Source organism: Chaetura pelagica, unplaced genomic scaffold, assembly GCF_000747805.2.
Source record: "Chaetura pelagica isolate M959 unplaced genomic scaffold, ChaPel_1.0 scaffold72, whole genome shotgun sequence".
Lineage (NCBI taxonomy): Eukaryota > Metazoa > Chordata > Aves > Apodiformes > Apodidae > Chaetura > Chaetura pelagica.
Genome location: NW_009952560.1, coordinates 2,831,616 through 2,848,885, shown reverse-complemented (window position 1 = coordinate 2,848,885; position 17,270 = coordinate 2,831,616). Strand labels below are relative to the sequence as shown.

At 47.3% G+C, this 17,270-nt stretch overlaps 1 protein-coding gene across 1 annotated transcript in view; it reads left to right on the top strand.

Moving 5' to 3' along the window:
• Positions 1-17,270, top strand: part of RPH3AL (rabphilin 3A-like (without C2 domains)) — a 25,955-nt gene that overhangs the window by 3,626 nt on the left and 5,059 nt on the right. Inside the window, exons 3-5 of the mRNA XM_010009123.1 lie at positions 620-749; positions 4,692-4,778; positions 14,124-14,298. Coding sequence (XP_010007425.1) covers positions 620-749; positions 4,692-4,778; positions 14,124-14,298 — 392 coding nt within the window. The remainder of the gene's footprint in view (positions 1-619; positions 750-4,691; positions 4,779-14,123; positions 14,299-17,270) is intronic.

The following is a 17,270-nucleotide window of genomic DNA, read 5'->3' as shown; positions in this document are numbered from 1 at the left end:
TCCTGTGCTGCAGCAGGGCTCATTTTGGTCTGATGGCTTCAGTCTGGCCTTCCTGCTTCTGATGGGATGTGGGAAGTGATGTGCCTACAGTGCTGGTTTCAGGGAGTGTACATAAGAATGGTGCAGAGTTTGGCAGGAGGTCTAACTCCTCTGTCCTTTTCGGGTGCTGACTCTCCCCAGTCTGAGCAATAAATGCTTTTACTGCTCTACAGGCAAGAAATAATTGTGCAGAGACTGTGTGGCCCTAGTGACACTGAGCTTCGAAAGAATTCTGGGGCCAAACCCCTCTTGTGAGCTGTCTGCACAGCACCTGCTAGCTGAGTCAGGCCTGCCCATGGTATTTGCAGTTCTGATTATTCTGAGCTTGATGAGCATCAGTAGATGGATTTACAAAGGTTTGTATCCTACGATGTCCAAGAGCCACCTGATGGGAAATACCACGTGCAGAAATTAAAGTGAAAATACATATGGCCTCAGCAAGGGGCCCAGAACTGCACAGAAGCAGTGGAGGCAGACTGAGTCTGGAACACACATAGCAGGTTTCTGGCATGCCTCAGGACCATGTGCTTCAATCTCCAAGGTGAGTGCTGTGACCTCTGGTCTGTCTTGTTCCCCGCAGGCGCCTGGTGGAGCGGCTGGAGAACATGAGAAAGAATGCAATGGGCAACGGCCTCTCCCAGTGCCTGCTCTGCAGTGAACTGCTGGGGCTACTGGGCAGCAGCTCTGTCTTTTGTCAGGATTGCAAAAAGGTATGTTTGGTCACACAGGTTCTGCCTGTTCCTGGTAGCAGATCTGGTCAGGAAAGGCCCTCAAACCTCTCAGAAACTTGATAGCTCAGCAGAATTATCTTAGCCCCACTTGTCTAGGTCGGTGCTGTCAGACCATCAGGTTTTCTCTTGTTCCATGGTTATCTTACTCCTCAGGATCCTAAAGAGCCTAAACTGAACTAAGTGCTGAGATGGGTGCGTCTGCCTACTCTGTACCTCCCTCTCTCGGGCTTCAAGGTGGGAGAAGGAGCAGAAATGTATGTCCATCAGAAGCAACTCATAGTCTGTGTGTTTTCTTGTTAATATCTTCCCTTAGACCTCCCAGTGATGCGTCTCTTCAGAGGACTCAAGTCCACCTCCAAGTTCCACACCAGAGTACACTTTCCAACCCTGATACATAAGTCAGCCTGTGCAGCACTGGCTGCCCATGTTTGTGTACAATGTTGCAGGACTGCCCGGGTGCTGTTTTGAGGGAGCATCAGTTTGCAGAGCCACTGATGTTCTGCCAGTGCCCTGGGGGACTGTGTTTCTTGTCCAGACTCTGCAGCCAAGGGGTTAATCTGTATTGCTGTGGAGATGATCATCTCCAAGGCAACCACCTTATCCTCTCTCTGCTGGGAGACTGTTTCTCCTGCGCTTAAAGCCCATCTTTCCCTGGGGAGATACCTCTCTAAGTGACTGCCTCAGTGTGTTTCCTGGGGAGAGGTGAGGGTAGCCTGCTGGATGCAGGAGCATTTCCAACTTGCTGGTGGAAGGAAGCAGCCTGGTACTGGAGCCAAGGACACACATGCCCATGTCACCTATCCTGTGACTCAGGAGATGTCCCATGGATCCCCCAGGAGAGCACCGAGTTGAACTTCTCCTTAGCTGTGTAGTGGTGCATTTTGGCACCTCTGTGGCTAAGCAGCCATGCAGACCATGATGGAGAACCTTTCATTCTGGCACTGCTGGAGGTTGCGAGATGCATTTGTCATGCAGAGCAGGCTGCTTGCACTGGTCCATGGTTGGCTGCAGCACTGCTGTGCTTAGAGCTCTTGTAAGAGAGAGAAGGGAGGTGGGTGCCCCTTGCAGTCAGAACCACTGTTCCTCCATATGTGCTCACTGGGCAGGGAGCTGCTGTGAGCTGTCCTGCCTTTGCTGTCAAGGGAGTTTCTTGACTAGATCCTGTTTACAGAACTGGCTTGACTGAGGCAGGGGTTATGCAGAAGATTACTTGGAAGGCAGTGACTGGGAAAGTAAACACAAATCACTGAACCCCTGAGTCCTAAGCCAGGGAGGACGTTGCCCTTTTAGGAAGAGGTGGGGAAGGATGCAAAAGTAAGGTACTGGGAAAGTCTTGACTGAAAGGGGAGCTAACAGGGCAGCACTCTTGGAGAGAAGCATAGGCTCCGTGCACACATGTCTATGGAGAATAAGGGGCTGGCTGGCAGACAGGAGGCAGCTGGCTATTTCCTATGTTTCAAGCACATGGAATAACAGGATGTGCTGTATTCTTGCCTTCTTCCCTTAGAGACTCTGCTCTCACCTTGTCCAAAGGCAGCTAGGTCACATTGCCACAGCACTTTCTAACCTCCTTCCTGTGAGCCCTGTACCTAATGAGGAGGCAAAAGCTGGTGCAGACACTTCTGTCCATTTGTAGTTGTAGGTAGCAACCCCACAGGTAGAGAGGCAGCCTGAGCCCGAGGCTGCAGGAGGGCTGTGACACACTAACCCCAGGGAAGGGCTAGGTTTTTTCTGAGGATATTCCCTTTTTGTCTGGAGTCTGTTGAGCAATTCAGGAAGATTCATACCCAGATTGATTTAAGGTGAGATCTTACTTTTCCAGTGAGCCTTTTGCAGCTGCTTCCAGCTTGGCTTGTTGAAAAAAGCAGCTTACAGCTGCTTTTCAGCTGTGTGCAAGCTCAGGGCAGTGCTGAGTGGGTGCCCTGGGCTTCTCCCCTTGCTGCTTTTTAATGTTGTGGAGTGAAATGAGTGAACAGTCAACCCTTTGGCAGAGCACACGGTGAACTGTTACTTTAAGCTTGTTCCTTCTCGTCCAGGGATATCCATCATTCATGCAGTGTTGTATGCAATAAGCAATGACTTGCCAGGGAATTATGGATTTTCAAAGTTCATATTTTTCTTGCTAGCATTGCTCTGTTCCCACTTCATTGCAGCCCATTTAATTCAATAACAGGAATTATTGCAATGATGCATCTGAAACACAACAAAGAACTTACTTTCAGCAAGTCCCTTCTGCTGAATAAAGATTATAGAATTTTTTGTAGCCTGGTGGATTTTCTAAGAGCCACTTTCTGATTTATGAAGAATATTTTTAATATTAGTTTTTATTATCTTAGAAATAAATGCATGATGGCCAGACAAAGATTTATGCAAATCCATACACGATAACAATACCAGTAGTTAGACGAAGCCTAACGTGTCATTTACCATGCAGAGAGTGTCAGTATCATGTATAAAAGATGAAATAGAAGATACAAGCTTTTACCTTGTATTTAATGAAGAATGGGGCTGTGTTTAATGCCCTTGGGTGTTGTCTTTTGAGGGGTTGGTGAGGGATGCTCAACTTTCCAGTTTGTCTGCAAAGACAGGGAGGAAAGCCCCGTTTTAAATTGGAACTTTCAAAATTCATGGCTAGGAATAAAATCGCTAGGAAACTTCCACTAGAGGGAGTGTTTGAATGTGCTATATGTGTGGGGATCTTTGAGGGTATTTAAGACTGAGTTGCACTTTCAGATTTTGGTTTGAGGGAGGAAGAATTTGGGGTTGTTCAGATGGTTTCTGCAAGTTGCATCTGCAATCCCCCTTGGCTTGGGTAACACCATGTTGAGTACTGATGCACCAGATCCAAGAGGTTGTTCCTTATTTGTCTGGGAAGTTGAAGGCAAGGACAGGAACAGAAAGATGGAGAGGAGCACTAACCTTTGTGGGACTGCTGGTGCCACCTCTCACTTGCTGTGCAGCACGAGTCAGGGACAGACCTGCCTTTGGATTGCACTGACCAGAAGAGCTGGGTGTGTTTATTCATGCAATGAAGCTGTTGCCTCAGATACTGTAGTTCTGCCACTCTCCTCCTCCAAGTGTGGGCACTGAGGGCTGAGACTTTTGTCCTTGGACACAGACCTCCTCAGAGGAGGATCAGCATGGTTGAGGGGATAGGTGAAACCTTAGCTGGGGAGATAAATTCACAAGTCTCTCTAAGCAAGGTTTTGCTCTCCAGGGCCCTCTTGTGAGTGGCTTTTGCTCTGTGAGAATCAATTCCTCATTCAAGCTGTAAGCCAAGTCTGATACACATCACCTTCATTATTTAATATTAGGTGATTCAGGTTGTAAATGGCTTGTAATGCCAGCAGAGACATGAAAGTTCCTCTGTGCAGCAACAGAGGCCAAGCAGCACTATCCAGCATTCTGCTCAGGAAATGTGCTCAGTCGTGTCTGCAGCCACAAATCAACAGCTGGGTGTTGAAATGGAGGGGAAGCTGTGGGGCTCAAAACTACATGTGTAAGGGAAGGGAGGAGGATTTCCAGTCTTGTACAAATGCACGCTTGTTTTATACTTAATTACAGCTGCTTTCCATGCCACAGTGATTTGGTTTTAGGATTTAGAGGAATAATAATAAAAAAAACATTCTAGAAATATGCCTGTTGGTCACAGGTTTCGATTTGCTCTGTCCAGTTATCGTTGCACCCTGCAGTCAAGGACTGTGCTGTGGATTTGGTTCTGTGGTTCTATTTGTCTTTCTCTCATGTCTATATAGACCTGAAGCAGCTTCCTGTGGTCAGTGGTTCTCCAGGATAAATAAGAAAATTGTGCCATGTTTAGGTTTTTAAGGAAAGCAGATGCTTCTCGATGTCTCTCCCAGGGGTTGCAGGGAGTTGCTAACACAACCTTTTGTCTTCTCTTTGTCTCTCTCCTTCTTTCAGAAAGTTTGCACCAAGTGTGGAATAGAAACTTTTGGAGCCCAGAAACGTCCACTTTGGTTGTGCAAGATCTGCAGTGAACAGAGAGAGGTAAAATGCAGCTGTGGAGAGATGGGGCTCAGCAGTGTGCACCTACACACCCCAAGTCCATGCTGAGTGTGTGAAGGCTCTTCCTTGTGCCTGGACACTGGGAGCTTGGGATGGAGTTTGGGAGGCTCAGCTGGAGGCCAGACAGGCTTGATAAATACACAGTGGTGACAACTTTGGTTTGTGGGTGGGTGGAGGGAAAAAATCCGCACCGGCCCTTGCAGCCTGAATGGCTTTGTGAAGTTTTTCTAGCTATGATAAGAGACCTTTTGCAGCCAGGCTTTTCCCCTCCTAGCTCTGTGGCAAATAAACTTGGCTAGCACCAGTTCTTTAATACAGTTGGAGAGATCTATAGCATAGCTGCAATATTTTTCCCTCTAAAAATAACCAGAATTGCAGCTTTTAAGTCTGTTTTCCTCCCTGCTGCCTAAAAATCCCATAACTTGCTAGTGTGTTAGACTTCTAATGCAGGTCTCTAAATTTTTATATCCATCATTCTTGACTTTAGACTGCCAAAAGTAATGGCCTTCCTCAATTCTTGTGTGCCAGCCAGCATCCTCCAACATTACGGCCCTCTGCTCGACAGTGAAGTGAAGTCAGTGGATTTGTGCTGTGATTACAGAAGGATTTTCACTTGTCCTATCAATTTATTTTGGGCTTTTGCTTGTGGTCCTTGAACATCATTCCGGTGCAGCTCTTTCTGACCATTGCAACCATTGTGAAACCTGAGTGGTCTGCTAAATAATTTTTTTTTTAAATGTAGTGAGAGGATTTCTGCAGGTGTTTGGGATGCTGAATTTTATTAATACATATTTATATGTATATAATTTATATATATAATTGTGGAAGCTTAGCATTGCTTAGGTTTTACATAGGAGGGGTTTGTGTGGGAGTACTTGCAAAGTTCACGTTCAGGTAAGAGGAGGGGCACATGGGCACTGCCTAACTTTTCATTAGTGATGTAGGTAGGGTAGGCAGAAAGCATTCCAGCTCTCTGGATATAACTAATAATGTGATACACTGAACCACCCAGAAGTTTTGAATTCCAAGTGGAGGTCCCAAAATGGAGAGTGAGGCAAGTCAAGATATTTTCTGTGTTCTGCAGGAGATGGGCATAGGACTAAAACTTACTTCATTTATTTTATTGTGTTATTTCTGCATTTTTTGTCATCCCACACTGTATATAATTGTAGGGATTTTTCCTATTTCTTATAAAAATAATGAGGAGCTGTGGTCACTGGACAGAAAAGTATATTAACCTGCCCAGCAAGTGTTGTGTGCTACCAGTGTGTGAGAGTATGGTAACCTTCAAGGCTCTCTCTCTCTGTGAAACCTGAGATAAGGGCAAAGTGCTGCCCTAATGAAAATGGATGGAACTTTCCTACTTAGACTAACTAACAAATAGCCTCATCTTCCCTCCCAGCCTTAAGCTTCATCTTTATTTTTATGATTCCCTTTAATGTCGGTTCAGGTCTGTCTCCTTTCTTGTTTACGGTGGTGCTAGCGCTCTGACCAGGAGAAGGTTGGAAGGGTCACAGTGTGGACATGCAGCCAGCCATCAAGTCATACATCCCCTCTGTGTTCCTACATGTTGTCTTTTATTTTGGAGAAAGGCAGAGAAGCATTAAGAATTACCAGAAGCCTTGAGGCGTGTCAGAGAGGGCAAGGAAGTTGAGGCAATATCAGAATAAGTGCCTGAAAAGTGCCTTAGATTGGGTCTTCCATGAGAGTCTGTGTGGGGAAGAGGGGAGTCTATTGGGCCTCAGTCTGATGGCTGGTACTTGTGCAATCTCTGAAGCTGGTTCAGGTGTCATGCTATTACAAGGTATGCACTAAATTACCAGATTTCTTTTAAGGTCTTGTGTTCACAACCAGTCCCTTGTTGCTGTCCATTTCTGTGATCTGGATCTGTCTGGTATTGCCATCTGCTTTGGACCAAACCCATTTGGCTACGCTCTTTGCTGAAGGTTATATTTGTTATAATTGAGTGCAGATGGATGTCTGCTCTTTGGGATCAGATATTCTCATTTCTGTCTTAACCTGCATGCTGAGTTGGTATCAGCCCCATTTTATTTCCTGGGATCCAGACAGGGAGCTTCAGGAACCCACTGAAGCATTTTGGGTTGTGTGATGCAGCAACAAGGCAGTACCTCCCTACTCTCCCCTTCTCAAGGCACAGTGTGGCTGAACAAGGTTCTTTAGCCCATGCTAATGAAGTACATGCTAAAAGTAGGCTTGTCCCAGGCAAAGAGCTCTGGCAACACCTCCCAGCTTGTCAGACCCCTAAACTTGGCCAGCTCTCGTGGGTGAATGTTTGATGCTGGTCTGTAATGTCCTCTCCCCCAGCAAGTGTGGTGAGATGTGGTGTTTCCAAGCTGGGTGATTCCCTCCACAGCAGCGCTTTGATCACCGTCTAATTTTCTGAACCACTGCTTAAGCTATTTGAGCATGATATTTATGGAGCTCTCAGCTCTGTGAGAGACTGTTGGGCACTGAAGTGAGAAAGGGAGGTCATTTGGAAACCTGGATGGACTAAATGATGTTGGCTGGAGTTAATAAGTGTCATCTGGCTGGGACAAGAGCCTAGGACTATAATTGTCCTCTCTAGCCTCTACCATGCATTGAGTGAGTGTGTGAGTCTTGTGGCCCACGAGGATCTCAAGACAGGGTGGTGGGGTTGGGCATTCACATGTTTGGCTAACAGCTAAAGTGTGCAGCATTGATCACACATGCTGGAGCTTTCATCACTCCATCTTCCTTGTTATTGTTTATTCCTGTAGGCTTGATTTAAACTAGCATCAGTTTAGTGACATGTGGTAGTCATCTCCCCCTTTTGCTGTGTGGACAGAATCTGCTGGCTTCAGTTAGGATTAAATCATCAGTATGCCTGGGTCCAAATGAAGACAAAAGTAACAAGCTATTGTTTACATCAGTTTTTCAGTTGGAGTCGAATGCTTGATGCCCATAGATCCCTTTGGGAATCCCAGCCTCAGCCCTTCAGAAGCATTCTTTGCTGCTGTTTCCTTGAAAACCTCCACTGGGAAGGCTGTGCTGCATAGCGATGAGGAGCAAGTTGATCTGACACTGGCTTGTTTCTGGAGAGTGGAGGTGATTAATTGATTCTGCCTGCTGCTTGTGTCCAAATCATCCAGAAGCAAAACAGTGTGTTTGGCAGCAGTCGAGCTACTGAGAGTGATGTATACATGCAGGGTGAGGGTCTCCACAGGGCCAGAGAGGTGCTGGGAGGAAAATGCTGTGTCCTAAAATGTCTGGGACCTGACAGAGCCTGGATGTTCTTACCGGAAAAGAGAACATCCTCAAGGACCAGCAACATTCCTGCATCATAGGTGCATTTCTTCTTCCTGAAATAAGATAGATCTCCTCTGCCTCAGGCCAGAATTGGCCTGTTGGAGATGCCACTTGTCCCAGCAGTTTGCAGAGGCATCTATTGAAAATCTCCTTGTGTTCTTTCAGGATTCTGTGGCCATTTTCTTTTGTCTTCTAAGGGCAGTGGAATTAAAGCAGATGTGAATCATGTTTTACTGTTCCTGCAAGCGAGGGTAGAAGCAAATTCAGTCAAGCTCACATTCATTTTTGAGTGCAAGAATCTCCCTTCCTTCTTCCCTCCTCCATGTGCTGCAATGCCTTTCTTGGTTTTTCATCTTGTATTGCCTTTCTGGAGCCTGCAGGATTTACCCTCCTTGGGGCAGTCCTGTTTCTGAAGTGCTGTGATCCCATGATCAGGATGCTGGTCCCTGACTGCAGCTGGTCCCCTGACTGACATGTTGGCCACAGGTTTGCAGCAAGCCTGTTTGCTAACTTGGCAGTGAAGCAGTGGAGCACCCATGGGAATGAGAGTGCAGAGCAGAAAGGGAGCAGGTCCTCCAGCAAAACGGGCTTGTTGCAGCTGCTGTCAGAGGAGCAAAGCTTTCCTGGGGGAGCTGCTGTGGGCATGTGTACAGCTGGAATGATTCCCTGCTGCCAGGCCTCTAGCACAGCACGTGAGCTTGATAAGAGCTTGGGCAGCAATGCCCATGTTGAATCAGTTGCATGTGGCTGAAGTCTGCCTGTCACCTCCTGGTCTGAAGGGGAAATGGGACCTGCTGTGTTTTGTCAAATCCCTGCCCAGCCTTTTAACTTTCTGCACAACCTTGTTTTCACAGTTACCACCAGGTTCTGCAAAGCACCTTCCTGAATTGCAACTTTATATATATATATTTTTTTCTATATCCATAATTAGCGACACTATCATTGTAATTAAAATCCTCTTGGAAGTGTTCATGCACATTTACATTTGAATTGACACATCCAAAATTGCAGCGATAATGAAAACAGTTTAAGCAGGGTGTGGGGGGGTGGCTTTTTATAAACCCCATTGAATATGAAAGAGAGTGTCAGCTACCAGAGACCTGTTAAAGTTTTAATTTGCCCCCTCTGCTGCACTTTTCCTTTAATTTCTTCTCCTTCACTAAACAGCATTTTCATGGCTGGCTGCATTTCTTGGTTTATCACAATAAACCATGCAGAGGAAGAAGATTACTGTGCTGAAGGAAAGGAGTTGTCTCCTCCCCTTTTGCCCCTAGGGCTTCCCTTTTCATATATACACTTATACCATTTTGAACATTATAAACCAATGTAACACAGGGTTATTCCTGCCTGGCATGACGACTGCTGAGCAAAATACCACACTGATAGAGGGGAGTGTTTATTTTGAGTGACTGGATTGAATCAAAGTGATGTGCACCTGTTTGCAATTCAAATAACTCATCAATAGCCTGCCATATTATTTTGGGGGGTGGTAGCAAGTGGTTAGACTCAAAATAATGTCCTTTAGAATAGACCCACAGGAAAAAAAAAGGGGCCTGATTGAGAGGGGAAGGGTAAATTGTTGAATGCTGGCAGCCAGTACAGCTTGAGAAGCGTCGGGGTCGGAGGTGTGATGGATTTTGCTATTCTGGAAACAAAGCTCCGAATAGCAATTTTAACTGCCTTTTAATTTTCCTTATCCTCAAGTGCTGAATGTGGGAGTTGACAACAGATTGCTGTAAATAATGTAATTGGAAATCTCTGTGTTATGGAAAAGCAGATGAATGCAAATAACGAAGCTGAGGAGCGCTTGCTCCTTCCCCCTGCCAGAGGTTTGCAGTGTGCCAGAGCCACAGTGGAGAGCTGGGACAAAGTGACTGTGTGGGCATGTGCTGCATGAGGGCAATGGCAACCAAGTCCTCCCAGGGTGGTTGTGTTTGCAGGTGCCTTTGTCTTCATTAAGCATTGTAGCTCACAAGAACCTGCTCCGCCGCCTTATGGCTGCTGGGGGATTGAGGCAGTAATGCAGGTGTCAGCATGGGAGGCTAAAGGGAGCTGTTTTCCCTTCACCCAGCCCAGCCTGGACTGCTGTGAAGGAAGGGGGCTGCAGAACAAGAGTAGCTACTGCATGGCAAGCAGAAGGTGGGAGAGCAAAATGAGGCTTTGCAGCTAAGGCCCTTTCTAAGATCTCTGTTTAGGGGACTTTTGGCTTGGTGAAGAGAACTCTTGGGGGACTGCAAGTGTTACAGTTCATTCCTAGGCTGCCCAGGGTGGTGGTTGAGTCAGCATCCATGAAGGTGTTTAAAAGACGTGTAGATGTGGTGCTGAGGAATGTGGTTTAGCACTGGACTTGGTAGAGTTGGTCTGATGGCTGGACTCAATGATCTTAAAGGTCTTTTCCAACTAGAACAATTCTGTGATTCAGCTGTGATCCCATCTCTTCATCAGCAAGGCCTAATGTTTTCCCATTTAGGAGCTTGTTCTATCACTGTATGTTCAGAGAAAGAGAAGAGAGAAGTTTGAGCAGTAACATACATTTCACCAGGGCCCGGTGATTCTCTGTTAGGTCCCATTTCCAAGCTGCACTTGAATGTGCTAGATAAAAATGTGCATCTGCTTCTGACTGTCTCATCCTGCAGCTATAATGATGGCTTGATGCAACTTTAATGGGAATATTATCAGGGTTATAAAAGTTATTGAGCTCTCTGGACTTGTCATGGCCATTACATTGGTTTGAAGTAATAAAAAAAGGAGTCTGTAGCTGAAGTAGTTAATCTCTCCTGTTTTACACACACACTTTGCTTTAGGGTAGTTTAGGTGTCAGGGGAGGCAGAAGGGCAGGAGCCTGAAGGAAGGCAATAATCAGTGTGGATTTTGAATGTGTTTGGCTGGGTCAGGGGCAGCTGAACTGTGACCACCCAATCCTGATCTGGGATAATGCAGATACAGATCTTTACTCCCCTCTGCCAGGCAGGCTGAGCAAAAATTGGGTTGTTGCAAAAGTCTGGCAGTGGCTGGCTGTCCCTCTTGCCAATGCAATTGCAGCTCCAATCAAACTCAGGCTGCCATGAGTCAGGATTTCACCCTGCAAGCCAACAGGATGGGTGGGAGCAAAATTCCCTCCTCTTTGGAAAGAGCAAACTCCTGCTAATAAACAAGAGTTTAATTCTCAAAGCACTGTTATAGATTTATTAATTAAAAACCAAGCAAGAACTTTGCTGTCAGGCCACTCTGGCAATCAATGGAACTGCCATCAATAGCAGTCAGCAACATCAATTTATTTTGGTGTATGGATGTGAAAACTAACCTGTGTGCCCATCTTCAGAGCAGAGCATGAACCCTGGTCATTTTGGATGGGCCAGGCTGCTAACCTGGGGGGAGCAGAGGTACTAAATTAAAATAGGGGAAAGCATCTTGCTGCAGATATTTCAGAGCTAATCTCAAAACAGGTTGAGTCTGCTGTAATGAGAGTGAACTCTATTAGAAGCACCAATTTAAAGTATGTATGCATAGAATCAATTTTATACTAGTATTACTATATCAGAGCTGGGTGTATTATACCACTAACTCTTTCTATAAGTGGGCTTGCTTTGAGGTAGTGAGAAACCTGGGGGCGACCAGGCTTTTCTTGCAGCAATCCTTGCTGTGTCTGATTAGTTTTATGGTGTGCCTAAATTGTAGTTCGCCTGAAGATAATAGGTCTTTTCAGTGCTTCAGATTAAATTACAGATGTTGCAAGGTCTGTTCAGAGGACGACTGTAAGAAAGGGTTGCTTCTTCCCTAGCAGTGTGTGTGGGGAAGCTATGTGTGGCCCAGGTACAAACTCCCTGGCTGCAGGGGGGTTCTGCAGCCTTCTTTGTCCTGTGGGTGCAGCTTCACTCACAGCCTCCTGCCTTTCTGGGACAAAGGAGACCAGGGCTTGCCCAGCCTGCAGCTCCCACATCATGTATGTTCACCTGAGTTACAATAGGGTGAGCTCCATGTCTGTCCCAGATTTAAAACACGTGCTCCATTTCCCAGTTCTTGGTTTTGTGGGGAGAGCAGAGCACGTTCTTCCAGGATCTCTGTGCTGCACTGACAAGTGCTGTTGTACAAGCTGTACCAAATGCTGCACGGTCCCTATGTGCTAGCAGAGAGGACAGAAGGAGCTGTGTCAGCTTGTGCCTTGACTGGCTGGGTCACCATTTTGGCTGTTTTCATGCTGGTAAAGGAGCTGGTGAAGTGTTCTGCCTGCCAAGGCCCCCTTCTTCTTCTGTAAAAGAACTTGCAGTCCTCTCTCCTATGAGGAATTGGCTTCCCAGCTTTTCACTGGGATGGCAGCCTCACCATCTCACTGGGCTGTTACCCAGCAGGAAAATGTTGGTATCATTGCAGGGTGTTCTCACCTTCTTCTTTCTAGATCCTGCTATGGTGCACATGAGCTTCTCCCTTTCACTCTTAACTGTAACTGTGACCCACAGCATGAGTGCTGGGTCACAGCAATGCTCTGCGTTCTTCTGCTGGGTGCTCTTCTTTTAAGAAGCATGTTCCCAGGTTGACCTCTGAATCCAGATCCCCTTCACTTGGATGTTAAGGCCCCAAACACAGAAATTTTAGCTCTCTGTGTTGGTGGCTCTGGACTAAGAACTGGGCAACCTGCTGAGCAGTCTCCTCCCATTGGTGTAATGGTGGTGTCCTGCTTTTTGTGCCTGCATGAGAAGAACTTCTCATGAGTGCCAGGTGTTGTCACTGCTCTCTGCTTTGATTGAGCCCTAAATGCGAATTGCAAATGTATTGCTGTAATTAGGGATATCTGCATTTGCACCCGTTGGCATCATGGTGATACTACATGCAAAATGCTTTGGAGTAGAAACACCGATTATCTCCTTCACTCTGAATAGAAATGCAGGTTTTATACCCCCCTGTATGAAATAGAAAATTATATTTTTTCTGTATTAACTTATTTTTGCCCTGGCTATCTCATTAGCTCATTATTAGACTGCTAGAAGGCACAAACGAATTAGGTTTTTAGAGGCCATTTCTTGTCTGAGCTGCCATTCTTTTCCTTTCCTCTGGCTCACAGCAAGGTTTATATTAAATATACTTAATAGAGCTCCTTCATCATAAGCTGTGTTAAAACTAAACTGGAGAATAGAGGATGTTCTTACAGGAGGGCAGTTCAGCCCTCACAGACTCTTTCCTGCTGCAAGTTCCAGTTATTTGAGTGTAGTTCTCATTCTGGGGTTTTCAAGCACACTTGTTAAATGAATGATCTGACTGAGCCTGAATTTCTCTGTGAGATGAACACCAAGGTTGTACCACCCAGTACCATAGGAGACAGCATTTCTGCTGTCCTGGCATTGCTTCCTGCACCCCCCAGCTGCTGCTGGGCTTTGACTCTAAGAAATGACCCAGGCTGAGGGACTTGGTGTGGTAGGAGAGACTTGTCAGGACTTGCTTCTCCTCCAGCTGGTGCAAGACTTGTTTTACTCTAAGCGAAACATGTGCTTGGGGGTGCTGCCTCCCATGGCATGTGCCTGCTCTCTCCAGGAAGATTTTAGTTTTGTGGATTCCTAATGGAGGAAGCAACAGATTTGGAATCTGAACTGCTTGCTGCTTAGTGCGGGCCAGGGAAGTTCATCCTGGTATCCTTGTAGTAGGCCTGGGAATGTGTGTTTGACTCAAGAACAGCATCAGAAAAACATCTGATCTTGACCTGAAGAAAGGAAGAAGCTCCGTGGTTTGCACAATCACACCTCTGCTCCTTCTTCAGTCTGTGACTGTTGCTCATTTAGACTTGTGCTTTTTAGTGGTGAAAGGAGGATGGAGGTGAGGCTGGTTTAATGTGGGGAGAGGCTTGGACTGCTGTGGTGGTTGCATTGCACAGCTCAGGGGCTGTGAGCTCTGTGAGCTGGAAGGTAACACCTCCAGTGCTGTGTTCGGATGGGGTCAGGGTAGCTCAGAAGGGGTGACTGGACTGAGCTTAGTGGGGAGCTCGTTTGATGCTGATTGTGCACTCCTGCTGTGAAAACCCAGGCTTAAGGTGTCTCCATCTCCCAACAGGTCTGGAAGAGGTCTGGTGCGTGGTTCTACAAAGGGCTGCCCAAGTACATCACACCTTTGAAGAGCAGCAGCAAGTGCAGTGAGTTGTCCCCCCAGCCTTGGCAAAGCGAGCCGGGTGTGCCCGAGGCAGGGAGCCTGGGGACCAGCCACTCCTTCACCTGGGCCAGGGGAAAAGGTTGGTTGTCTGCTCCTTGTTCAGGAAAAGGCCAGGGGGAGGGGAGAAGGACATCCTGCTAGCAGGATTTGGCTAATAGTGAAGGTTCTTTGTTAGAGGCAGGGGATAGCCAACAGGATGTGGTGCATTTCCCCGGTGGGCAGGGGTGGGGTTTTTTTGCTGTGGTTGGCTTTTCATCTTTCATTGTTATTTAAGTGCACGTTGGTGGCCCAGACTAGCCCCAGTCCTCACTGTCCTTCAGTCCACTCTTGCTTTCCTTCATTCCCTGCAGCCCCCACTGTTTTGCTGGGGCTGCCAAAGGGAGGGACACCATGAAGCAGACACCTGTCTGCAGTCACAGCCCAAAGAGCTCCTCCTGCTGTTTTGGAGGAAGCAACAGATTTGGAATCTGAACTGCTTGCTGCTTAGTGCGGGCCAGGGAAGTTCATCCTGGTATCCTTGTAGTAGGCCTGGGAATGTGTGTTTGACTCAAGAACAGCATCAGAAAAACATCTGATCTTGACCTGAAGAAAGGAAGAAGCTCCGTGGTTTGCACAATCACACCTCTGCTCCTTCTTCAGTCTGTGACTGTTGCTCATTTAGACTTGTGCTTTTTAGTGGTGAAAGGAGGATGGAGGTGAGGCTGGTTTAATGTGGGGAGAGGCTTGGACTGCTGTGGTGGTTGCATTGCACAGCTCAGGGGCTGTGAGCTCTGTGAGCTGGAAGGTAACACCTCCAGTGCTGTGTTCGGATGGGGTCAGGGTAGCTCAGAAGGGGTGACTGGACTGAGCTTAGTGGGGAGCTCGTTTGATGCTGATTGTGCACTCCTGCTGTGAAAACCCAGGCTTAAGGTGTCTCCATCTCCCAACAGGTCTGGAAGAGGTCTGGTGCGTGGTTCTACAAAGGGCTGCCCAAGTACATCACACCTTTGAAGAGCAGCAGCAAGTGCAGTGAGTTGTCCCCCCAGCCTTGGCAAAGCGAGCCGGGTGTGCCCGAGGCAGGGAGCCTGGGGACCAGCCACTCCTTCACCTGGGCCAGGGGAAAAGGTTGGTTGTCTGCTCCTTGTTCAGGAAAAGGCCAGGGGGAGGGGAGAAGGACATCCTGCTAGCAGGATTTGGCTAATAGTGAAGGTTCTTTGTTAGAGGCAGGGGATAGCCAACAGGATGTGGTGCATTTCCCCGGTGGGCAGGGGTGGGGTTTTTTTGCTGTGGTTGGCTTTTCATCTTTCATTGTTATTTAAGTGCACGTTGGTGGCCCAGACTAGCCCCAGTCCTCACTGTCCTTCAGTCCACTCTTGCTTTCCTTCATTCCCTGCAGCCCCCACTGTTTTGCTGGGGCTGCCAAAGGGAGGGACACCATGAAGCAGACACCTGTCTGCAGTCACAGCCCAAAGAGCTCCTCCTGCTGAACTGCGTAGGATGTTGCCACTGATGGCCGTCACTGTGCAGCTAAAGACTGGTCTCATTCCCTTCCTCCTGAGCTGCTTGCTCCTTGCTTCTGCTGCTCCACAGAGCATGCCTGGGCAGATACCTCAAGTTTCTTTGAGCTGGGTTAGAAATCACCACCCCCAGGTCTCCCCAGGGTATTTCGCAGAGCCTGGAGCAAGTGGGCAGAGAGACTCTTCTACAATCAGTGAGCAGGAGCGAGCTGATGCTAGCTGTGTCCTTTGTGCCTGACTCCCCTCAGCAGGTGGAACTGGCAAAGGGTAAAGTTCCCCAGGCCTTGGGGAGGGGGCTGAGGTTTGCAGCATGAAGAGCTCAGGGCTGAGTTGTTGTTTAAAAGTGTCTCAGTGAAGCTGTTGATTAACTTATCTGTGTGCAGGGCTGGGGCCAGAACACCAAGAAGCCTGTTTCATTAGCTTCAGCACTCGCATCCCTGTTCTTTGAGGTAGACCTTGATTGAAGTAGACTGTTGTATCACATGTGGCATCTTGGATTGCTGCCGTGTCAGATCCCATTCACAGTGCTGCCTTGTAGGGCTTTTTTCCCTGCTCTCTTCCATCTGCCCACCGTGTTGTTGCTTGTACGCCCACTCCAATGCTGCGCCTAGAGCCAGCTGGGGGGAAACAGCAGCTTGGCATTGAGGAGCTGAGCACTCAGGGTCATCAGCACAGGAGTGGATGGATGCTGCAGAATTAAAGCTGCTGCCAGTCTGCTTTGATTTTTCTTAATTTCTTTCTGATGTGGATTAGTCCAACTGCCTGGCCTTTCTCCCTGTCTTTCCTTTGCTGTCAGATCCCCTCAACTGGGGAAGACCCCGTCAGTGTGCCAGCAGTGTGCACTCTTCCACATAAAAAGAAATCTTACCAGTAGTGCAGGGGGAAATGGTGTTTTAATAAAGGGGACTCAGGAGAGTCAAATTTACAAACCTTGTCTTCATACCCCAGCTAGGAAAGCACTCCCAACCCTGCTGTAACTTTTGTAATTAACGACAAATTAGATCAACAATAGATGGTTGTTCTTCCCTCCGGGACACGCTTGGAAGTTGTCTTGGCAAATGAACTGATTGATGAGGTATTTTCTGTTGACATGATACAGCAAACATTTTGAGAATTATGTTGAGCTCAGACCTGACCTGCTTTTTAGTTCAGTTTATTAGATGAGTTTTGTTTTGGGAAAAGCCTCCCCTTAAATACAGGCAGAAGCAGAAAAGGAGCAGGTAGAAGACAGCAAAGTGGCCTTTGGTAATCTTTGTTGTGGGTGGTGAGCTGCCTTTCCCCTCTGCTTTGATTTTTGGCTGGCTGCTGTTTTATGGGTTGGATTATAAAAATATATGCTTTTGTTTTCTGGTGCTTTCTCTCCTTGTTGGCCTTCTCTGTTAGTCTGACTGCCCTGGACAGCTTTCAGTGGGCACTGTGGGCTGTAATTCATCTCTGAAGCTGGGAGCTTGCACATCTCACCCTTCCATTTAACTCTTTTTCACCTGCCAGTGCTGGGGCTTCTGCTGTTTGTCATCTGAAAGCTCTGCAATGGGCAGGGTGGCCCCTTTCCCTA